General features: G+C 48.0%; 1 protein-coding gene across 4 annotated transcripts in view; it reads left to right on the top strand.

The window, feature by feature from the left end:
- The window catches only part of SLC37A2 (solute carrier family 37 member 2), a 62572-nt gene extending 40617 nt beyond the window's left edge, over positions 1–21955 (top strand). Inside the window, exons 8-18 of one of the 4 annotated variants that reach the window (XM_030538469.1) lie at positions 352–389; positions 2606–2764; positions 6869–6959; positions 7558–7620; positions 8422–8507; positions 11648–11696; positions 13065–13138; positions 15871–15949; positions 16980–17077; positions 18674–18738; positions 21624–21955. In XM_030538469.1, coding sequence (XP_030394329.1) covers positions 352–389; positions 2606–2764; positions 6869–6959; positions 7558–7620; positions 8422–8507; positions 11648–11696; positions 13065–13138; positions 15871–15949; positions 16980–17077; positions 18674–18738; positions 21624–21639 — 818 coding nt within the window. In that variant the 3' untranslated portion in view covers positions 21640–21955. Of the gene's footprint in view, positions 1–351; positions 390–2605; positions 2765–6868; positions 6960–7557; positions 7621–8421; positions 8508–11647; positions 11697–13064; positions 13139–15870; positions 15950–16979; positions 17078–18673; positions 21603–21623 lie in introns of those variants that run through there. The other 3 variants (XM_030538468.1, XR_003997237.1, XM_030538470.1) reach the window with 3 other exon arrangements.
- The last annotated feature ends 2594 nt before the right edge of the window (positions 21956–24549 follow it).

Genomic DNA, 24549 nt, shown 5'->3' with positions numbered 1-24549 from the left:
GGTCTCTAAAGTCGTCACCTTTACTGTGAGCTGCGGCCGAGACCTGGCTTTGCTGTTGCTGCTTAATCTTGGACTTGCTTTTCAGATTGCCATAATTGGGGCCTTTTATTCTTCAGGTCTTGTAGTATGAAATGTTGTTTGCATGCTCCTTTTCCTAGTTGTGGGGCTCCTGAGTTAGTGCACCGGAAAGCTCTTGTCCTGTGGGGCAGGCTGCACACATGCTACAGACTAGGGACTGCTAGATTAGTTTCCCACACTGGCTGTTGTACGTGTGCTGAGGTAACGGGAGGATGCAATGGGGTTGTTGTGTGTGGCAGTCACATGGAATCTCTCTCTCCCTCTCTCTTTCAGATCCTGAAGACGTTGATTGCAGCCCACCTCTGCACCATGTAAGTTAACTTTCTTTCCAGGCTCTCTGAGGAATCTCGGGCTAGGCAGAGTTTCCTCTTCCCCACTCAGCAAGGGCAGTGCCATTTCCGGGGACCACAGTTCCAAACCTCAGCTTCCAGAAGGTTTCCCATTTCCCTGGTGTGGGGCTAGCAAGGAATATCCCAGCAATTCACTATGCTGTGGTGCAGCAAAAGCTCTGATGTGCAGCCATAGCCATGGGAATGGCACAATTTAACCAGAGATGCCAGTTGCTCAAGGAGGATGTTCCGGATGCTTTGGCTGTTGAAATCTGGCTTGTGTGCTGTTGTGTAGTTCACTGGTTGAAATCTATAAATAACCTGTAACAACATATTTCCCCAGGACACCTGTGTGGAGATACATCCTAAAGTTCTTGGCCTGTCCCCTGTCCAGATGCCTCGATGGAGGCACATTGATCCCATGACACAAGTGGGGCTCTGAGCTTTCCTACTTTCATTAGGCATGTGGCCTCCCTCGCTAAGAGCACTTTGCAGGGCTAGAGACACATCATGTAGCAAGGGTGCCAAGCTGTTGTGTGTGAGTGCACTGACCAGGCAGCTCTTCAGCAGAACCTAAGAAGGGCTACCAACAGCTGCTTGACATTATTATTATTATTTTATTATTTTATTTATTATTTAATGAACTTTTTTCTAAAATGAAACTTCATGAAAAAGTGTTTTTTAAATCCACCTTCTCCCTCCTCCCAGCCTCATGCAGCCTTTATAGAAACTGAGTCTTTCAGTTTTCCCCCTTTTCTCTCCTGCCGCCCCTGAAACAAATAGAAAAGCTGGGGAGGGAGGGATAGGAAAAATGGAGTTTGTACTGTTGGCAAGTTTTCTCTTGAAACTCGGACACTTCATATGTGTCCAGCACTTAGGCAGTGGGATTAGCAGCACTGGCCTTAGGCAGGTGTAACTGTCAATGCACAAGCTCATTCCTGACCTGAATACCCACACGTTTGCAGTGGTGGACTCCAGTGCACCTTGGTACATGTTTCAGCCATTGCCTGCCACACGCCTGCTCTATTAGGGCTGGTCTACCCACAGAAATGTACTGGTATAATGATACTGCTGTATTCAGTATAACTTCCTGTGTGGGCATTCTTATTCCACTATGGCAATAGAACTATACCAGTATAGTTCTGCTGGTAAACGTCCCCATGTAGACAAGCCCTTAGTCCTGTCAATCTCTTAAACCCAGAGCCAGGTTACATAAGAACGGCCACACCGGGTCAGACCAAAGGTCCATCCAGACCAGTATCCTGTCTACTGACAATGACCAATGCCAGGTGTCCCAGAAGGAGTAAACCTAACAGGCAATGATCAAGTGATCTCTCTCCTGCCATCCATCTCCACCCTCTGACAAACAGAGGCTAGGGACACCATTCCTTACCCATCCTGGCTAATAGCCATTCATGGACATAACCTCCATGAATTTAAGGCAGTTTGGAGTCCTTGGCACAACCTCAGCCTGGCACTGGGACCTTGCCCTGCCTGGGGCAGTGTTGGCAGGGGCTGCCCATGTGAGCTGGTTGGAGTCAGGCAGGCCTACCACCCTCCTTTCTGGGAAAACTGAAAATCACTGTTCCATCTTCTGGGGACCTGGGGCTGCCCGATCAGCGAGGACAGAGAACTTCAGGGGATGGGCTCTGCTGACATCACCCCATGAGAACTGATGATAGGGTGGCAGCAGTGAGGGCCCCTGTTCTGGTGGTGATGGCAGGGCCCCTCCCCCTACACCAGCAGTGGCTTCCATCATTAACAAATCCATTGAGATGCATGGCATAGCTCATTTGTCAGCTATTGTTTCAGGCTGTCTGTAACCTCAGGCAGGTGTCACTGCCTTGGTTCGGCTTGGAAACATGACCCAAGTGTTTGCAGCCATAAGGGCTAGAAGCAGTTTTTGGTGTGTGTTTGTGTTTTTTTGTTTCTTTTTAAATGACAACTGAGATTTATGACCCCAAGAGTGAGGGCCCTATACATGGGCCTATAATGCCTGGCCTTGAAGCAGCAGGCTTGTTACGCAATTGTGTGGCTATGCAATACTTCATCCCGTTATAGTGATGGGCCTGAGCATGAGAATAAGCTGTACCTGCAACCAAGGGGAGGGCTGGGCTCGACAGGTGTGCCAGGCCAGGGTATGGACACGCTCTGCTCCAGCTGCCTGAGTGTAAACTGCTGGGCTAATCTGGTTTCAGACGGAATCAGAGGAATCAGAGGAGAAAGACCCTGAAGTGACGCTCTCCGCTGATGATGGGAGCTGTAGCCGAGAAAACACTATCGATTCTTCAGAGTATCCCAAAGAACCAGCTGAGCAGCCAGGAGCCATCAGCTTCTTAGGAGCCCTCAGGATACCCGTGAGTAGAAGAACCAGGCTGCTAGCGGGTCCAGAGTATTCTGAACAGGGGGCTAATGTCCTGTGGGATTTGGGATGTCACTTACTATACACCAGCACAGACATAGGTGAAGTCCAAGGTGTTTAGCTGAACATGAGAATGGCCGTACTGGGTCAGACCAAGGTCCATCTAGCCCGCTATCCTGACTTCCCACAGTGGCAAGTGTCAGTGGGGAATGAACAGAACAGGGCAATTTTATCTAGTGATCCATCCCCTGTCATTCAGTCCCAGCTTTTAGCAGTCAGAGGTTTAGGACACCCAGAGCATGGTTAATGGCCATTGATGAACCTGTCCTCCATGAACTTATCTACTTCTTTTTTTGAACCCTGTTATAGTTTTGGCCTTCACAACATCCCCTAGCAACAAATTCCACAGGGTGACTTTGCACTATGTGAAGAAATACTTCCTTTTGCTTGCTTTAAATCTGCTGCCTGTTAATTTCATTGGGTGACCCTGGTTCTAGTGTTTATGTGAAGGGGTAAATAATACTTTTTCTCCACAACAGTCAAGAATTTGTAGACCTGTTTCATATCTCCCCTTAGTTGTCTCTTTTCCAAGCTGAAAAGTCCCAGTCTTTTTAATCTCTCCCTGTATGGAAGCTGTTCCATACCCCCAGTCGTTTTTGTTGCCCTGCTCTGTACCTTTTCCAATTCTAATATATCCTTTTTTGAGATGGGGTGACCAGAACTGCACACAGTATTCAAGGTATGGAGATACTGTAGATTTATATAGTGACATTATGATTTTTTTTGTTTTATTATATATCCCTGTCCTAATGGTTCCTAACATTAGCTTTTTTTGACTGTCGCTGCACATTGAGCAGGTGTTTTCAGAGAACTATCCATGACTTCAAGATCTCTTTCTTGGGCGGTGACAGCTAATTTAGACCCCATCATTTTGTATGGATAGTTGGGATTATGTCTTCCATTTTGTGTTACTCTGCATTTATCAACACAGAATTTCATCTGCCATTTTCTTGCCTAGTCACCCAGTTTTGTGAGCTCCCTTTTGTAGTTCTTCCCAGTCCGATTTGGACTCAACTATTTTAAGTAATTTTGTATCATCTGCAAACTTTGCTACCTCACTCTTTACCCCTTTTCCCAAATCATTTATGAATATGTTGAACAGCACTCGTCCCAATACAGATCCTTGACTGTCTCTCTCCACTGTGAAAACTGGCCATTTTATTCCTACCCTTTCTCTCCTGTCTTTCTAACAGTTACTGATCCATGAGAGGGACCTTCCCTCTTAACCCACGACAGCTTACTTTGCTTATGAGCCTTTGGTGAGGGACCTTGTCGAAGGCTTTCTGAACCTCCAAGTATACCATATCCACTGGATCACTCTTGTCCATACGTGCGTTTGACCCCCCTCAAAGAATTCTAATAGATTGGTGAGGCATGAATTAACTTTACTAAAGCCATGTTGACTCTTTCCCAACAAAGTGTGTTCATCTATGTGTCTGATCATTCTGTTCTTTAGTAGAAGCAGCAAAGAGTCCTGTGGCACCTTATAGACTAACAGACGTATATACGTCTGTTAGTCTATAAGGTGCCACAGGACTCATCGCCGCTTTTACAGATCCAGACTAATACAGCTACCCCTCTGATGCTGTTCTTTAGTGTAGTTTAAACCAATTTGCCTGGTACTGAACAGCCTTTCTGGCCTGTAATTGTCATGATCACCTCTAGAGCCTTTTAAAAAAATTGGTATCACATTAGCTGTCATCTGGTACAGAGGCTGATTTAAGCAATAAGTTACATATCACAGTTAGTAGTTCTGCAGTTTCATATACGAGTTCCCTTGTAACTGTGGGGTGAATACCATCTGGTCCTGGTGACTTATTACTGTTTAATTTAACAGTTTGTTCCAAAACCTCCTCCTTCAGTCAGAGACAGCTCCTCAGATTTGTCACCTGAAGGGAATGGCTCAGGTCTGGGAATTTCCCTCATCATCTTCAGGGAAGACCAGTGCAAGGAATTCATTTAGCCTCTCTCCAACAGACATGCTGAGTTAAGCTTAGCATCTCGATCATCCAGTGACGCCACTGATTTTTTGTTTGGCAGGCTTCCTGCTTCTAATGTTGTTGTTGGTTTTTCTGTTAGGTTTTGTCTTTTGCTAGTTGCTCTTCAGATTCTTTTGTGGCCCGCCTACTTGTACGTTTATCCTTGATTTGCCTGAGGGCAAGTCTACACTGCAGAATTAAGTCAACCTAAGGTATGTCATTGTACAGCCACCCAAGTAACTAAATTGCTTTTGCACGTCCATGCTACTTTTCTTGTGCTGGCGGTGTGTGTTCTCACCAGGAGTATTCGCACTGATTTAATTGTTAGTGTGGGCATTGTGGGATGGCTTCTGAAAGGCCGCACCAGTCAATGTAAACAACAGCGTGTCTATACTGGCACTGCGTCAACCCAACTACATTGACCTCAGCACTATGCCTCTCAGCAAGGTGGAGTTATTAAATTGGTGTAATGGATGAGTTACGCTGGTGGGAGCTACATCTTAGTGTAGACGCTTAGTTAGATCAATGTAAGCTGCCTTACATAGACCTCTGTAGTGTAGACCAGGCCTGAGTTTATGCTCCTTTCTATTTTCCTGAGTAGGGTTTGACTTCCAATTTTTAAAGGGTGTCTTTTTGCCTCCAGCCACCTCCTTTTTTAAATTTGGGGTATGCATTTAATTTGTGCCTCTATTACGGTATTTATAAAAGTTTCCATGCAGCTTGCAGATATTTCACTCTTGTCACTGTTCCTTTTAATTTCTGTTAAATTAGCTTCCTCATTTTTCTGTAGTTCCCCTTTTTGAAGCTAAGTGCTACTGAGTTTGGTATTCCCCCACCCACCCCCAAGATGTTAAATTAAATTACATTATGGTCGCTATTACTGAGTGGTTCAACTAGATTCATGTCTTGGACCATCCTGCACTCCTCTGAGGACTAAATGAAGAATTGCCTCTCCTCTTGTGGCTTCCAGGATTAGCCGCTCCAAGAAGCAGTCATTGTACAGAAGAGAAAGGGAGGCATGGAGACACCACTAGGGTTGCCACCTTTCGTTGGATGTATTCCTGGAGGTTTGATCACCTAACATAATCTTTATTTAATGATTAATCTCTGATTCCTGGAGACTCCAGGACAATCCTGGAGGATTGGCAATCATAGACATAGCGCAGCAGAGATTAAAAATCAACTATCGTGCTTTTAAAAAAAAGATGTATTTCCATACATTTTTTTAAAATAAACCTATTGAAAATTAAATTTTTGAAATTGACATCCTATACTAAGGCCTAAAAATGGTACAATCTGTTAAAATTTCAATTTAAATAAAATTCAAGCAGGCCGTGTTCATTGCTGAACTTCTAAAGGAAGTCAAAGCATTGACTTGGGGGAAGTCACTGGCGAAGCACCTGGAAGCAGAGTTTGTTGAAGTGCTAAACCAACTTTTGACAGCGGTAGCCTCTTCTGCGCATGCAGAGAGAGAACCTTACTTTCTTCACTTCAGTTTATTCAACAAGTTCAGTTCCGTGACTCTTTCCTTCAAAGTTGAGAAACCAATGTGGGAGTTGAAAAAGCAGGAAAGCTTGTTTTCCTCCTCCAGTCTATGAATAAAAGTGAGATATAAGTGGATGAGGCCTCCTGTTCGAAAATTCAGAAGGACAATGCTCAGCTGCTCTTCCTGATGTTTATTTTAAGAAAGGTGGCTAGTGTGCAGTGGGCATGCCTGATGCGTCAGAGAAATCCACATGGGGGCTGTTTCCCCGGGAGCTTGTAACTCCTTGTCCTATTGTGCTTCGGGATAACATTCCCTCAGTGTCGGCAGTCTTCCCTATCAGCCATATGCTTCCCGAACACCTAGAACTCTGCAGATACTGTGGTGAAGCTGTTTAATTGTCCAAGGTAATGAGTGAGTTTAAGATGATCATTAGCACCACTGATGCACCCGACATATGGGATTGGGTTGAAAGCAAATGGGGAGAAGGAAGAAGATGGAAAGGGGAGGCTAGGGGTCCCCTCTGTGCCTTGAGGTTTTCAGACACTAACCCTTCTCCCCTCCATCTCCTTCCCAGGGTGTGGTGGAGTTCTCCTTATGCCTGCTGTTTGCAAAGCTGGTCAGTTACACTTTCCTCTACTGGCTGCCTCTCTACATTGTGAATGTTGGTGAGTCACAGGAAACTACTAATGCCCATTTAACTATTTCACCGGGTGTGCTCTGGATGGAGGATTCTCATTTGCCTGCCTCCTGGCAGGAGTGCACAGGCTTCCCGCAGAGAATCTTGCTTATTTGCCCTTAGGAGCAAGAAAGTGTTCTCTGCTTCCTCGTAAGTGTTCAGTCTCTTGGGAAAATCTGGCTGTGGTTCAGGAGTGTGTGGGGACCTCAGCTGAGGGACACAGACGTATACCACAATGGCAGTTCAGCTGCTGTGGCCAGCTGTGCTCAGTGATACCCATCGTGGTGCTGGGCAGGTCCATGGGGTTTAGATGCCAATGTTGCTCCAAACTGAGCAAATGACAGTGCATCCTGTGTCTGCAGTCTAGAGTGCAGGTCCTGCCAATGGGCTCCTAATGAACAAGGTGTCTTCCTGGGCATCCACAAGAGCTGCTTCTGGCTCCCAGGAGATCCATACCCAGCACCAGTGGATGCCTGTCTCTTGGCCCCAAGAGCTCTGGCTCCTGATGCCAGGAGAATAACCATACAGCCAGAGCTCAGGCTTGCTCTGAACGTCTGACAAAGTGAATGTATCTCATTTCATTGCAGCTCACTTCAGCGCTAAGGAGGCTGGGGACCTGTCCACGCTCTTTGATGTTGGCGGCATCCTAGGTCTGGCATTCTTCATTCTTGTTTGCTGTGTTGCCGTTGTGGACAGGGAGAGATGATGGCTTGTGGCGAAAGCACAGGCCTGGGACACAGAGAGGAGTTGTATCCCTGGCTCTGATCAGGGTTCCTGGGGGGACCTTGACCAATTCGGTTATATCTACACTGTGAAATGTGTGTCCTGATTTGGGTGCCTACCTTGAGATGAGGCGTGACTCCCAGAAGTGTTCAGCACCCACCACTCCCATTGCTAGCTGGAGTCGTGGGTGCTCGGTCCCTCTGACCACGAGTGTCCCAAGTTGGCCGTATGTGATGTATAGGGCTCCCTGTTCTCTCCTGGGCTTTATCTGAAAAAATGGGAGTAACGCTTGCCCTTCTCACTGGGGCAGGGGATGTAAGGATTGACTCCTGTTTGTAAAGCATGTTCAGAGCTGCTAATAGAAGTACCAATTATTATCACATTTTTTTTTATTCTGCTCACTGATTGGCTTGTAGTGACAGCTCTTTAGAATCCATATCCTTGCTGCATATGTCTGTTTTCCAGCTCACTGAGTGAGTCTCCTGGAATTCTCTCCTCTGCCTGGGTCTAACCAGTCACCAGACAGTAACATCTGTCTGCAGGGCCCCAAGCACCTTCCTGAGATCATGTGGGAAGGCAGCAATGGGACAAAGACAGAATATAAAGGAACTGGGGTAAAAATCTGTCTGGGGATTGGTCCTGCTTTGAGCAGGGGGTGGGACTAGATGACCTCCTAAAGTCCCTTCCAACCCTGATATTTTATGATTCTATGAGACTTTCTCATGCAGGAGGCATTCTGGCTGGTCTCATATCGGACTACACTGATGGCAGGGCCACCACATGCTGTGTGATGCTGATAGTGGCTGCTCCTATGGTGCGTATTGTGATGGAAAATGTTCACTTGTCCTTGGTCATGAGGGCTTGATGTGAGCCTTTTCCCTCTGCTCCTCCCTACGTAAGCCCCTTTGAGTCATATGCACTTTCCTGCAATGAGTGGTCAGATGGATCCTTGTGCAGGGAAGTCTGGAACCTGCTGCAGGATCAGCATGAGTCACAGTTTTCATGTCTAGCTCTTGTTCCTGGAGGAGGATATTCACTCTGGAGCTCTTCCTAGATTGTAAGGGGCTCCAGCATCCTCCACAGCTGGGCACAGGAGGCCATGTGAGAGGCTTTTCTTCCCCCTCCTCCCCCCCACGCTCTGCTCACTTACCCCTTCCTAGACCTCTGCAGTGAGGGTGCCACCTCCACCTCCCTTGGGACTCTACTTCACTATCCAGCTGCTTCTTCCTAAACTTTTATTCCATAGCCTGATACCAAGTGTGCTTGGTCTGCAGCCTAGAGACTGAATAGCTTCCTGGTTCTGCCCTGTGCTAGCTAATGTTCTCCAGTAAGAGACAGGAGCTGTAGAGCAATTCTCTCAGGACGACTGGTCCTCTGCCTAGTCAGCGTGGGTCTGAAATAGAACAGCTGTACTCCACTATTAATGTTCAAAACTCCTAATGCGTCATTCCAAGTAAGGCTGGAGTCATCGCTGAATAGGGACCCATCTACTCCCTTTAGCTGGCGTAGAAAGGCACCTTCAGGGTCTTGGTTTCTCCAAGAGGAATGGAGGTTGGGAGCAAAAATGAATGAATCAGGGAATAGCCATCCCTTTTTGTTCTAAGGCACTGGAGTTCTCTGCACCACAGAGCAGCTCTTGGTGCAGCTGTGAATCAGTGAGGTGGCAGTCCTGCTGCTATGCAGATCTGGCAGGAGGCTGGCATCTGACTGCTCTCTGCTGGAGCTCCTTCTCTGTTCAAATGTGTGGTGCTTCAGGCAGGGAAAATGGGGAGCCCTCCTGTCTACTTTGCACAGCACCCAGCAGCAGCCAGGAGGCTGTTCTTAAACTCTGGCTGCTCATCCAGGCATCCAGGACTGTCAGACCCTGCTGCACAGTGCTGGGAAGATGGGCCTGTTGGCAGGTATTGTCTGGGCTGGTGGCAGGTTATGGTACCTCTGGGTCACCAGATCAAAGGAGCCAACGTTGATAGTTGCTGAAAATAATCCAACACCTCCTATCACAATGGACAGAGCCCTGCAAATCTGTGGATATCCACGGGCTATGTTTGCAGATCGGATGCAGATACTAATCATGTATCTGTGCAGGGCTCTAACAATGGGACTCCTTCTGCCAGCCCAAAAGTGCCCTGTGGGTTCTGGAGTAAAGGAGGGGTTAAAGTTAAAATGTTTGTGGTTTTCCCCCCATGGGTACTATACCCCCCATGTCTGTGCTGAACTCCACTTCAGTTAGACTTCACTGTTCACCCCTAAAAGCAGCTAATTGGGGCAAGCTGCAATGTGAACGCATTCTGACTCTTAGTTGCAATTCTCTTCCCAGCCCAAATGCCTCTGATGCTGCAGTCTATCATTAGTGCAAAGCTGCGACAGTGAGACCATGACTAGGAGGTCAGAATGCAGGCTGTGAGGTCCTGGTCCTTATGCCGTGCTAGAGCAGTGATAGCACTACAGAGACAAATGATTTTGTGTTGCTGGATTTCACCTTCTTCCAGACTCAGGATTCACGTAGCCCACCAAATGAAACTGAATCTCAAAAATAGCTGTTTGGCTAGCTGTTCAGTTACCAGCTGCTGCTATTTTATCTGGCAGTCGAACCACAGAGCTGAAGGCCAAATGAGAGATTCTGGCTCTGTTGTTCCCCTTTAGTCCTGCCTTCCCATAAATACTTGCTAGCATCTGCTCTGGCTGACTTACTCAAGTCGCACTTTCTAGAAAGACTAAACATTTTCTAACCAAGAAATAATTGAGTGCAAGCAGTAAAACTTAACCTCCTGTTAAAAGCACATCACTGAGTGACCAGCAGGTGTCTCTAGAACGCTTCCCATAACCCTTGGCTTCAGATGTGATTGGCTGGGATGAGCACTGGCAGGACTGACACTAACTCATGCTCTTCTGCCATGTGGCAATGACCCCCCTTCCCTCAGCAAGCAAGGATGGAAGTAACGCTCTCCTTAACATGCCACAGTGGGCCTCTTTTCCCACACTCAACTCCACAACTCCTAAAAAGATCTCCATTCAGGATAGTGGCTCTTAACCAATCTAATGCTGCCTTGGAATTAACAGTGCCCTCTGATCACTGAATGACCCCCCCCACCCAGCTCATAGGTCTAATTGGCTGTCCTCACCCTCTCTGTTTTACTCTTGTCTGGGAGAAGCGACAAGAGACCGGTACAGAATAAATACTGCTGCCTCCTCCACCCTGACGCATCTGGTTCCAGGAGTTTAGCATGGAAAGCAGGAGAACTAAACTGCTGGAGTGCAGGTTAGGTTTGCCCAAGAGCCTTCTTGAGCCGAGGCCAAATTCTGTGAGCATTTCCTTTTGCGCTGAGAGGGAGCTGTGCCCATGTGCATGTATTGTGCCCAAAATGCCTCAGCCACAAACTAGGTCTAAAATAAGGACCTCAGTGTGTATTTAGGCAGCTAAGTAAGTGGGCTAACATTCAAAGGGAATGAGCATCCCAACTGCTGGCTTCGGTGAGAGCTGCAAGTACAGACTTTGGACTCAGAGAATGGATTTAGCACCTGACATTAGGCCCCCAAGATAGACAGTGGTGGTCCCTCCTTTGTCTGAAAGGATCCAGATGTGGACTCAGGGGTCTTGCATACCACTGCAAGCTAAAATGCTGGGAAAGGGAACAGAACCAGAATCCAGGCAGGACTAGCTCACTGCACCTTGCAACTCATCTGGGACCCAGGGATGCTCTGCTTGATCTCAAGAGGAAGGCGAGTTCCTTCTTGAATGGTGGAGGAACTTGTGACAAATCGCTGTCTGTGGTCCGGGATTGTCCGTGGGGGGTTTCCATGGAAATAACCCTGATACTTGTGCCCACTTGTTATAGCTGCAGCTCGGCCATGGCACTCCACCCAGCTGAGGTCTAGGGAGGAGAGCAGAAATTAGCTAAGGGGCTTGGTACTTCTAACCTGCTGACATAATCTGTTTCTCCGCTTTGCTTCCAGCTATTCCTGTACAATCACGTTGGCCAGAATGGAATAGGCAGTTCAATAGGTAAGTAGAACTTCAGACTCTTGGGAACAAACCAGTGAGTGATTTCACAAGTTTGAGTTTCTAGATGTACCTCCCTGGAGGTAAATAAACCCTCTAGTCTCATTCTCCCATCTCCTCCAGAATTATCTGCCCTAGGGAAAATCTTAACTGGTAGACCATGGACTGTAGTTATGTACACTGGGAGAAGATGTCTGATGCTAGAGGGCTCTTTAATCTAGCATCCAAAAGCAGAAGTACCTTCCAGCCATTGTACCTTAAGTTGGTGAAGTTCAAACTGGAATAAGATGGCTTTTTTTAACAGGGAGATTGGTTGACCATTGGAAGAATTCATCTAGGGATGTGGTGAAATCTCCATCACCCGGACATCTTCTTTTAAGTCAAATCATGGCCCCAACAGTTATTGGGCTCATGCAGGAATTGCTGGGTGAAATTCAGTGGCCTGCAGGAAATCAGACTCAGTGATCACAATGCTCCCCTCTGGCCTTAAAATCCAAACTAGTCACTGGTGCCACACGGTTGCTATTGCTGTTATTTTAAAAATCCTCCCTCTCCACCCCCCGGCAACACCCCATTTCTGCCTTCAAAACCTGTTTGTATCAAAGTCCCCAGCAAACCTTCCTTTCATCCAGGCTGTTCTGGGCTGAGCCTCACTCACTGTCACCCTTGTCAAAGCACCTAACTATGGCTGAGAGCTGCCGAATAAAGTGATGCGGTCACAGCCCAGAATGTTCTCTTCCCATCAGCACTCAGCCTTCCCCAAGCCTCAGCTTATTCTTTTGTCACCACTGTAGTCACGTTCTAGGCCTTAGAATAGCAAGGGGAAGCGGAGATGCAGTGGGCCCCAACTCGTCTTATTTCATCTCCTGGCCCTCTTCCCAGGACTCGGGCTCCAATCACTTATCAGCTAGGTGACTGAAATGGAGGTCACAGCATCACTGAAGTCGTGTTGTAAGAGTTTGTTCCTGCCTGCAGGCGCTAGGGGAGCAGAGGAGGGAAGATGTGACCTTCTGAAAGGGAAGAGTAAATGTGTGACATAGAACCTGTCCTGCAGTGACCTCCAGAATAGGGTGTTGGAGATGAAGAGGGGACTCTTAACCTAACAGGGCCTTCCTGGGCTGCCTGTAACTCCAAATGGCTCTTACTTCCAATTCCCTTGCTCCCGTGGTGACCCCGTTGTCCCACTATGAACTCAGTGGCAGAACTGAGAGTTCATAGAAAGTTAGAAGCACCCAGTAGATCCTGTCAGTACAGGGTTGTTCCCTACAGTGGAGTGTAGCAAATACACAAATCTCTGAGTGGATCGCTGTAGGATCTTGGCATACAGCAGGGCCAGCTGTGCTGTAGTATTGATACTCTTTCTCTTTGCAGCTATGCTAATTGTATGTGGTGCCCTGGTGAATGGGCCGTATGCTCTCATTACGACAGCGGTTTCAGCTGACTTGGTAAGAATTACACTGTTTGTTTGTTTGTTCTTGGGGCAGGTCTATACTTAAAACACTGCAGGACTTTAGTGAAGACACTACCTACGCTGATGGGAGAAGCCCTCCCGTTGGTGTGAGTACTCCACCCCACCCCGACAGGTGGTAGCTGTGTTGGCGGGAGCAGCCCTCCTGTCGGTGTGGCTACTCCACTCCCCCGCCTCCACACACACCCTGCGACAGGCGGTAGCTGTGTTGGTGGAAGTAGCTCTCCCACTGGTGTGAGTACTCCATCCCCCTGACAGGCAGTAGCTGTGTCAGCAGGAGCAGCCCTCCTGTTGCTGTGGGTACTCCACCCCACTGACAAGCAGTAGCTGTGTTGGTGGGAGCAACCCTCCCATTGGTGTGAGTACTCCACCTCCCTGACAAGTGGGACTTATGTCGGCGGGAGCAGCCCTCCCGTCAACATAGCACTGTCTACACCAGGGGTTAGGTTGCTTTGACTGCATTGCACAGGGGTGTGGATTTCTCACACCCCAAGGTGATTTAGTTATGCGGACCTAATTTCCTAGTGTAGACCTAGCCCCTCTCATCTCACTTGAGCCTTTTTTCTTATTTTTTGCCTGGCTCAAAGTTTGAGGCCTTCCATTCCCACTGCAGCTTTTTGTGCACTGCCCTCCACACAAAGGCAGTTCTGTCTTTTCTGAGCTTCGCCATAGAGGGTTGTTACTGGTGGATCATGTGCAAATACCCACATCTTGGGCCTCTCATTAGTGCAAATCCCTCCTCCCCTCCCTGGGCTAGGATTGCACACAGCACAAGTGCAGGAAAGTCTTCTCATCACTGACACCTGGGTTGAGCCCTCCTGGTGGCAGGGGGACAAGGGCTGGGATGCTGCATTAGAAACTTGGAGGGATTTAAGTGATGTGGTACAGAGTGCTCAGACATCTCCGAGGCAGTTCAGAAGGATTTGTGGTTTTATGCAATCCGCCGGCTGTAAGCATGCCTGAGGTAAATTCTCCAGAGCAGCCAAGCATAAGAAGGTATTTGCTAGTATCTGTTTCAAAAGATTTAGTCCGGTCCAAGTGTTCCTCAGTTGTGCAAGAATATTTTCTGTTGCTGCTGCTTTGAAGACCAGAACATCTTCTTCCCAGTTCTGGCACATGCTTGGACTGACGCTCTTCAGATCAAATGTAAGGCTAGTTGGTAAACAGCTCTGTGGTCTGACAGCACAGAGTCCCATTCCTTGCCGTGGCCTCACTGTGAGCAACTGCCCAAAAGTTCCTCTAACAAACTGGAAGGCCTTCTGAGGGACGCTGCTTGCTTTCTCCTCTAAATAACCTTCTTCTTAGGAGCTTCCTGTTAAGACTTTATTAAGAGGGGGGAGGTAGCACCACTATACTTAGTGTTTTTACAACCTGCAGTTGGGCTTGCGTCAAGCTAACTTCCATGTACTTCAGTGGAAGCAGAGCGGAGCCAGCACAATACACGTTTGAAAATTCCATCCTTAATTCCCTATGGATTAACTTTGGGTTGTTTTTTAAAGATGACGCTTTCAGCTTGTTCAAATTGAAGACCTTTCTACCTGCTTTCGTAACTGGCTACAAGTTAGGATTTTGGGGGTGGGGGGAAAGGAAAAGAAGGGACTTGAAATTCAGCTGGAGTTAGATTTTAGTGATATTTGGGCACCTGGCTCTGAAACCTCTTTAAAATCCCTAGCCTTAAAAACTTTACAAGCAGAGTTAATAAAATCAGATGGGATTAAAATCACTGGATATTTAGCTCTGGCGGGAAGGGTCTGTTTTATGTTTGTGCCGTGCCTAGTACAATGGAACCTTGCACCTGATTGGGGTCATTGGGCACTACAGCAATGGAAGTCCTCAGTAACGATCCTATTATCCCTTCATCAATCTTACTATCAACTCAGGCAAGCTACGGAGGTGCCACCCACACCCCTCCTCCTCCAAAGATTCAGTACAAATGTAGCTGAAACACTGTAAGAAACAGCAGAGAACCTGACCCAGTTTTGGGCAGCCAGATGCAGTAAATCTGCAAAGAGGCCAACAAAAAACCAATTTGCCCCCAACCTTCAATCTTCAAAAATCCCTCCGCTCCAACCAGCATAAGCCAGGACTTCAGAGAGGCCAAAGCAGTTTCTCCTTCATGCAGAGCAAAGTTCTTCAGCCATCGTGAGCTCTAGTGCTCCTCGCCTGCCTTTGGAACGTGGCCGTAGGAGGCAACATGAAATGTGCAGAAAATCAGACTCTTGGAATGCTGCCCCTGCTTGGTACATGGAAGGGGAGCAACCTCCCAAAGATGTCGCTTACTGGTCTAAGAATCTCCCTCCCCAGGGCAAGTATTCAAGAAAGGGGTTTCCCCTCTTCAAGGAACTGTCTCTCTAGAGAGTGTGTTCCTAAATCTGCCTGTCACAGAAGAAACCTCTCTGGCATTTTGATACCAGCATTCCTCGCTGGAAGCTGGAGACAGATCCTGGACTAACCCAGTAACCAGAATGAGTCAGGGTTAGGGTGACCAGACAGCAAATGTGAAAAATCAGGACAGGGGTCAGGGGGTAATAGGAGCCTGTATAAGAAACAGACCCAAAAATCGGGACTGTCCCAGTAAAATCAGGACATCTGGTCACCGTAGTCAGGGTTCAGGATGCACTGAATGGATCACAAGTTGTACCCCTCATTTTTACTCCAGTATTTTGATTTTATTTATTTATTTATTTATTACTTCCCCCTCCTGCGCAGGGAACTCATGAGTGTCTCAAAGGAAATGCAAAAGCCCTGTCCACTGTTACAGCCATAATTGATGGGACTGGATCTGTAGGTGAGTAGGGTTGGCTGTACTAAACAAGGGGGGCAAACTGTTCCAAGAACTCCATACAACAGCTGGAGAACCTAATTCAACCCCCCAGCTCTCCTGCCCCCAGTAGGGTCTACGTTCCTTTTGCCCCCAGGGTCCAGCACCCTTTGCCCTAAGGGAACACAGGCTGCTGGTGAGCTGGAAATGGTCCGGGGCCAGCCTGCTTTACTCAAGAGAATGGAAAGGGAGAGAGACTCTTTACTTCCCTCTGCAGGGATGGTGATTGGGTCCTGTAAGCTTACAGGACCCATTCTCGGGCAGGCAGAGAGACTGGAAGGGACGGGATAAGACCCAAGGGAACGGTTGGGTTCCCACAACCCTGGGGGTCGGAGCTAATGGTGCAGGTGCTGCAGGGAGCTTTTCAAACTACCAAGTAGACTCAAACTCCAGTGCTCAGGGGCCCTGGCGATTAAATGGTCCCCAGTGCCCAATAAATAACCCTGCTGTGCGACTGAGCTGTGCAGTGAGACACACCCAGGCTGGGGCAGGAGGAAAGCGACTGCCGGCTCCTCCAGCTCTGCCTGTGGCCGAAGCCAGGGGAGTTCAGGCACACTCACTTCCTGAGCAGGGCTGTGAGGCCAGTGCTAGCCATGTGTGGAGACTCCTCAGAGGGGAGACTTGGAGCAAGCTCTTCTGTTCTCTTCTGGCCCTCAGAAAGTGGGAGCTGGATCTGCAGGCCCAGCTGCAGCATCCGGCGAGTCTGGCCAGTGCCTGATAGCAGGGGCATTGCTGAACAGCAGCGGCTGCCAAGGTGGGAGTGGGAGCAAGGTGAGACGCTGGCAGGGGAGGAGATGACTGAGAGAGCAGGCAGAGGAGCTGGAGCCTGCAGCTCTGAGCATGCAACCTTCAAGCACTCACTCCAGCACGTGTGCCAGAACTGACGTGGGGGCTGGGTATGGGTTTTCTGCCCTGCATATGCCAGTGCCCAAAGGCTGGCTGCCCGGGATGGTTCATGGCTGCTAGTGATATGCTTTGTTTGTTTGTCCTTTTGCAGGTGCTGCTCTGGGCCCCCTGCTGGCAGGGCTGATCTCTCCCACTGGCTGGAACAATGTCTTCTACATGCTAATAACAGCGGATATCTTGGCTTGCCTGGTGGGTTTCTCTTGAGCCTGCTGTGGCTTCTTGATACAGATTAGGGGGTTGGTGTGCAGCTGGGCCAGGGGTTGTGTCTCATTTCACAAGCTAAGTGTCTGGCCTGGCCTGCATTTGGATGGGTAGCTGCTAAGGAAAGGCCAGGAGCTGTAGCACGTAGTGCTGGTGCCTGAGTATTTGGTGCTCTTCTCTTTGAGGCAGCATTGAATTTCGGGTCCCGGCATCCTGAGGGATTAACATCGTGTTTGATGGACAGCCCTTGGCATGCTTGTCAAGGCTAGAGGGAGGAACCAAACGCCAGTGGGGTTAATTGCATATGTCTCCCAGTGTTACTCCTGGCGTGTCAGCTGGAGACAGGATTCTTCATTTCCTGCCCTAAACTCTTGTGTGGTGCTGCCGTGCACATGTCAAACAGCAACTGGTTCCGCTGTCCAGGAGGTTCCTTTTCAGATCGAGGAGCATTTCCATAGCTTAGAACACGCTCTGGGACCCTTCAAGATAAAAGGCAAAAGCGCTGTGTAAATAGGACTGTCACATGCATGGTGGAAGCGGTGGGCTCTGCATAAAGCCAGGCACAATGAACAGTCTCTTCCATCTGTAGTGCTGCTTTTATGCACAGTGGGTTCTCTTAGCCATTGTGAAGTGGTTCCTAGATTTGCATAACAGCCTCGGCTCAGAACCGCTTTGCTAATTCCTTTGCGCTGCACTGGGGCATCGAAAGAAAATCTGCACTCTTTTCTCCCCTTCCTTCTGCGACAGCCAGTGCTGCTGTTAACTGCCCAGGGGTCGCTGAACGGGACAAAGTGATCAGTGGGCAAGGCACTGGACTGGAAGTGGGGATACCTGGGTTCTGTTCCTGGCTCTGTCGCTGACCTGTGTACAGCACCTAGCACCGCCGTAGGGCCCCAGTCTGGGTTGGAATCTGTGCTCTTGCAGTATTCCTCCTCCCACCCCCAACAACACCACTGCGCTGCCTTTTTGCTGGCTTTCCACTTCCGTAAGGAGGTAACTCTGCTGGAAGTGAGCCAGGCTCACTGTGATTTGCATCCTGCACCTTTCCATGTCATTGCAGGACATCCTGCTCTACATCAGGAGCTTTTCCACTCCTGTTTTGTCAGATTTTTGATTGCAGGTGTGCAGATTTTGCTTTGCATGAACACTCTAGAAAACAAGACTTTGCAGGAATAGTCATGGAGACGGCAAATGATGTAAATGTTTCAGAGCATTGGCAGAAAGCAAAGCCTGTATTTAACCAAGTGTTGGCCTTGGAAACCTGATGTTAGGAATATGCTCATTCAATCAGGGTTTGATGTAGACCCTGTGATTCCTTTGTCCTATCAGAATTTTGACTCTTGGATACTCATAATGAAAATGCTCTCAGTTGACACAAACAAAGAAGTATTCCCTGGAACTGTGGTGAATAAATAATACATTTATAGACAGTACATGGCCTGACAAACTAAATTCAGACTAAATCATTCATCCAGTTGTTTGCATACTTCTCATTCACTCCAGGGATAGGGAAGGTGGTGGAGGGGACTGTATCTTCAATACTTTCCCAGAGGCTAGAATCATGAGTGTCTTTTTCCCTTCCAGTTCCTTTCCCGGGTGGTGTATAAAGAGATTAAAGGATGGTGTGGCTGCTACACAAGAAAAAGAGGGTATGTGCTTCTAAAATCCCAAGTTTGTTGTGTATTTCTATGACTGTTCTCAGATCTCCTGTAACACTGGCAGAGAAGCCTTCACTTCCAGCAAAATATGCAGGTATGGTACATGCTGAGTGCACATAGGAGTTTTAGATCTAAAGTAGGTGACATTGAAAAAGGAAACTTACTGTACTTGGGTAATTTACGTCTGCTGCTGCATTCCCTGCATTTAGAATGGGAAGCACCCCAAATGCTGCTATAAATGTTTTGTCTTTGTCCAGTCTTTGATGGAACCCCCTGTACAATGAATGCCTCCCCACCCCCTATCCTATCCCCCAAGCATGCCCAAAAGGACACCTAGAGCCTGGGCCACAGAAGAACCCAGGGAGAGTTATGACTGTTCTAATGACCCAAGGCTTCTACCTCCAGCCCTGCAAAACCCTATTAATGTGTTCTAAATGAATTGTCCTTGTGTGTCTTCTTAGCTCTTCTGTGGCACTAACACACGCAGTAGTGTTGGATGGGAAATAGTTTGTATTGTGAGTATCTTTGCTATTTTGCTGCTGCAGCTAATTCCATCTGCAATTTATCCTGATTTTTCTTTCTTGGCATTTGTGGGGTAAACTTGAAGGTGTCTGTTCCGTGGCTAACTAAAGAAGAGTAGAGACCCAAGGCACAGTAGTCATACAACGGACTTCTAAGGGAACAGCTTCCAAAGAAAAGAATCCAATATGTCCATCTCCAGTGCCTGACTGTGAGAGCGGCACATGCTGTGCTCTGGGTCATAATTGCAGAGTAGTGGGGCTAACTGACCAGAAGACTGTCTGGAAATGTCCAAACACACACTGATCTGGACACCAAATTTTTAGTCCTAGAGTATAAGGCCAGAAAGGATCATCAGATCATCTTGTCTGACCACCAATGAGTGTGTTAAACTAACAAACTACAAGTGGCCAAGTACATAGCCCCACTGCTCCTGTAATCTTGCCAGTGAATCTAATGATAAAAATAGAAATGTAATGCTGTACCAATCAAAGTAATTTCCAAGCCTGTGTAAAATGAAGGTAACAATCATGTGTCTTGTCCTGGAGTCAACAGAAATTGATGAGATTGTAGACTATATTTCTCAGAGGCCATTTTTGCTCTTTACCTGACAATCCCAGGGCAGCTCGTGGTGGTGCAGGGCTGCGCTTTGCCAAGGTGTGTTCTTGCCATGCTCTCAGGAGTCTGGTACACTATATCTTGATTATGTTTACAGGTAAACAGCTTTTTTAGTAGCCATGTTCTGGGCCCCTGTGTTACGGTAAGTCTGGCCCAAGTCTCCTCCTCAGCCCTGGTGCAGGGTAATAAGACTCCTGCTTTCATGTCTCGGCTATCTTGTCACAAAGGGCCCAGTTCTAGCTTCTCCAACCTGAATCAGCTCCCTTTGGGAGTGATGGGAGTGACGTGTGCCCATCTGCCAGCGGAAATGGGCCCCAGGGAGAATGTGTTGTGAGCAGCTCTGGCTTTGGGAATGTGCCACTCTGCGCTTGCTGGGTCCACCAAAGGGTGGCAAACCTGCTTCCTTTATGTTGGTCAGTCAGGATGATGCTTCAGGCTCTGTTTAGAGCCCTTTGGTGTCTGAGGCTCCAGTCTGATCCCTTGGGAAGGGCATATGGTGGGCTCAGCCAGCTAATGGCAGCTGGACCTCAATTTATATCTGGCTGGTTCTGCCTTCTGGAGAGAGTCACCTCAACAGCAGCCTGGAAAAGCAGGGCTATAGCCAGGGTGCCTCTTGTTGCATTTTATGAGACAAGGTTCCCTTTTTTCAGGGCTTGTGAGCCTGGCACAGCAGGGAGAACTGGGCCAGAAAGCTGTGGGTTCAAGTCTCCGCAGTGTGATTCTGGCTCATTCTCAGCGATAGCTGTGAAGAAGCAAGGAGAGGGAGGAATGCTGCAGTGCAAGAGCTGCAACCTTCAGCTAAGACAAAGGCCCAGATCCCCACAGGGACATAGGCATTGCAACACCGAACTTTTAGGCACCTAGAAATCCCTGGAACTAAAACAGGATCCACAAAGCCTGAGTTAGGTGCTAGTTTCCCTATGCAATGAATGGGGTGTGGGGAAGGCGCTTAAGAATGGGACCAACAAAAGCCAGCCTCTCCTCCTGTGGATCTGGCCCGACAGTACTATCCCATCTGCCAGCCTTTGGGGGTTGGGCTAGGAAGTTGGGACAGTCAGCTCTGTCCCCAAATTCCCTCTCAGCAGAAGGTTCTAATGTCTAAAGCTGAGGCCCATGTGGTCACTGAGGTCTGTCTCACTATCTGCATAGTCACTGCAGTGCTGGTATCTCCTTATGTCGGGACCCCCAGCCTCTGGAAGGTGCTGCAGCCACCTCAGCCCCTGGGTGGTCCTTGCATGTCCCTCTTGGGTTGTTTCTCAGACTCTTACCATTTAGTTCCCCACTGGAATCAAATTAACAGCTGTGAACTGCTTTCTGCTCTCTGGGACACACACTAGGCTCTTGCGTTAGCAGGAACCAAAATGGGGGCGGTATCTCTGCTGCCCTCTCTCCCTGCTTGCTCCTTTGGTTCTTTCCCTTGCACAAGGACTCCGTGGGTCTAAAACTTGGCAGGTGAGGTGAGCTGGGTGAGGGCTATGCAAAGGGGCAGGATGTAAGTACCAGTGACTTGGCTTTGGATTCTGGCACACTGCAATTCTTGAACAATCTCCATCGGAGCAAAGTTCCATCTATCCCTGACTGTATCTGAGCACCTGGGAAGCGGTGGCTAGTAAGGCTTAAAAGTGCTTTGGAAGCGTATCGAATGTAATTAAACTCATGAAAATAAACTGTTCCTTGGCAGGCACCTGCCTGGCCACACTCCATGGGCTGTGCTCTAATCGCGGTTCTTGTTCTCGCAGATTTAAAGAATTTTGACCTGACTCCCTATGACCAGGAAGCAGAGTGCAGCAGTGACGGGCTTTGCTGGCAGAACCCACCTTTGATGCTCTCAGTTTAAAGTGGGAGGAATTACGGAGGCAAAATGAACTGGGAAGATGAGTAGTGCTCTAAAACCCAACCACCACGGACTCTAATCATTGGCAGCAGCTTTATACAGGGCGAGGATGCAGAGAAGATGGTATATTCTGGCCCATGACTGTTTTGTGAGGTATAATTGGAGCCTCTGTCTCTTACCCACTGCCTCTGCTCCTCTTCCATTATTCCTTTTATTATTAAAATGGTGCTAAACCTGTGTTGTAGTGGAGCTCCTCTTTGTCCTGGGAGTGGAGGGAAATGTTCCCAAGGCCGCTGGGGCCCAGGAGCTGCAAGGCTGGCTTCCTTCTGTGCAATGGGCTACAGCTGGCCCTTGCCTTGTCAAGATCAGCAGTTCCGTCTGAGCACCAGCTGGTTCTCAAACGACAATTCTCAGGTTTGAGCCCCACTTCTGGCTTTTCAGATGCCTCTGTCGTCATTTGTTTGCAACATTGATTAATGTGCTCAGCAACTGAGATGAAAACTTGCCAGTTCCCGTGCCTGGATTCTTTCTCATTCTGGACAGATTAACACAGTAGGTACTAATAAATGGATAGTATTAGCTATCAAACAAGTACTGTGAGCAAGAATTTTGTTTTTGGGAACAAGACAAAGAGTTGTGTCAGTGCTCGTGGCTCTCCGAGGTCATAATACAGAGTAGTGCTAGACAGTAGAACGCTGCCATTTGGACTAAAAAAAGACTTGTTAGTTTAGTCCAGGAATCCCACTTCTAGCTTTGCTGATAAACACAAAGTCAGGTTTAATTATGTGCTTTGCTGTTTCCAGAACCACTCTTCACACTGGAAGAAAGCAGCATCTTTCATAAGGGTACCGGTTTATAATTTTAAAACATGGTATGACGGTTTGTAGATCAGAAACTTTCAGTGAGATTATAATCTCATCCGGCCTCTGTTCAAAGTGAACTAGATTCCTATCATTTGAAATGTCTTAATCTGCATCTGCAGGCCACTGACAGTTGTTTTAAGAGTAACTTTGATAATGTTTGTAAAGACACTCTGTCTGGGTTCTCACACCATGCTTATCACTTTTCTAGTCAAGTGCTAAACATCCTTGTGAGCTATACTATGAGGAGGAGGAGGAGGAAAGAAGATTCTCTCTCCTACAACCTCTGTATGTCTGGAAGCAGCTGACTAATGTATTCCTCCTCTTTCTAAGGCCACGTCCAGACTAGGAATTAAAATCGATTTTAGATACGCAATTTCAGCTACGAGAATAACGTAGCTGAAGTCAAATTTCTAAAATCGAGGTACTCACCAGTCTGGACGGCGCTGCATCGATGTCCGCGGCTCTCCGTGTCGATTCCGGAACTCCGTTCGGATTGATGGAGTTCCGGAATCGATGTAAGCGCGCTCGGGGATCGATACACCGCGTCCAGACTAGACGCGATATATCGATCCCCGAGCAATCGATTTTAACCCGCCGATGCCGTGGGTTAGTCTGGACGAGGGCTTAAAGTGTCTTTAGGAGCATAGGTGTAGATTGATTTATATATTTGGGGGGTCAATTCCAGCCAGGCCAATGGGGCCAGTCATGGGGGGTAAATTCCGCACCTGCCCCAAGCTTGCTGTTTGGGGTGCAACACTCCCATGTCCCCCCAAACTATGCCCATGTCTAGGAGACATTGTGCTAGAAAGAGAGATTGGTGGTGGGGGAGGGAAGAGCCCCATTTAAATCCAATATGCCAGTCTGTGAGGCTAAGTACTTAAGAACAAGGCTTCTGTAGCTTAACAATTTAATACCCATCTAATTCTCAGCCTTCCAAAAAAGAATGAAAAACTAGTAAATTGTCTTCATGACCAATAATAGGCCTATCAAATTGTCTTTTATCAATCTACCCAACACCTCCAGTAGTGCTGGGTCCATCACTCGCTCTGAAGAGACAGATCCTTGCTGCCAATGTCTTAGTCTAACCAGCTGGGCATAACATTCATTCTTAATGAGTAAGGCAGAGCAGGACAAGCTCTTGTTGGTTCTGATTCTTCCCCCCGCCTCACCCTAGTAGTTTCATAAGAGCAAAGCAAGAGCTCCTCACTCCTTGATTGTGTAAAGAAAAGGGATAAAATCCTCTCCAGAAGCCCTGAGTGCTGCTCCAGGAGAATTAGTCTCTCAAAAAGGCATCCACTTGCAGATCCATCCCTACTCCTGTGCTGGGAAAGCAAGAGAGGCTCCTGTTAGGTACATCTACACTGTGAAGAACAATCCGCGGCATAGAGTGGCAGGGCCTGGGTCAACTGACTCAGGTTTGTAGGGTTAAAAATAACAGTGCAGACGTTCCCACTCTGGCTCTGAAACGTGGCCAGGGAAGAAGGTCTCGTAGCCCAGGCTCCAATTCAACTGGCCCCCACTTACACTGCTGTTTTAGCCCCACAGTCCGAGCACCGCGAACCCAAGTCAATTGACCCTGGGACTCTGAGCCGGGGGTTTTCTTTGCAATGTAGACATACACTTAGTATAGCAAAAGGGTGACACATTAAAGTGCAGGCAGAAATCCAGTCATTCAGGAACTGAACATAAATCACAGTGCAAACATGGAACTGCCTTCAGCAGAAGAACTAGCTGAGCATGCTGGGAAGAGAAGGAAGTTTATCATCTGGCAGTTGCCTTCCATGTGTCAGGGTTAGATCCACAGAGGGACTTTGCTGCTTAATGAGGTAGCAGGGCACCCTGGCCCTGATCTAACCTCTGCTCAGCTGCTGCCAGCCCCTGTAGGCACTTATGTTTCTGCTGGGGGAGCTTGCATAAAACTGCTCAAATTTTGATGCCCCTGAGCTACTTAGGTCCTAGTTCAGGCCT

The sequence above is a fragment of the Gopherus evgoodei genome, chromosome 19, assembly GCF_007399415.2.
Source record: "Gopherus evgoodei ecotype Sinaloan lineage chromosome 19, rGopEvg1_v1.p, whole genome shotgun sequence".
NCBI lineage: Eukaryota > Metazoa > Chordata > Testudines > Testudinidae > Gopherus > Gopherus evgoodei.
This window is presented reverse-complemented; position numbering and strand designations above follow the sequence as displayed.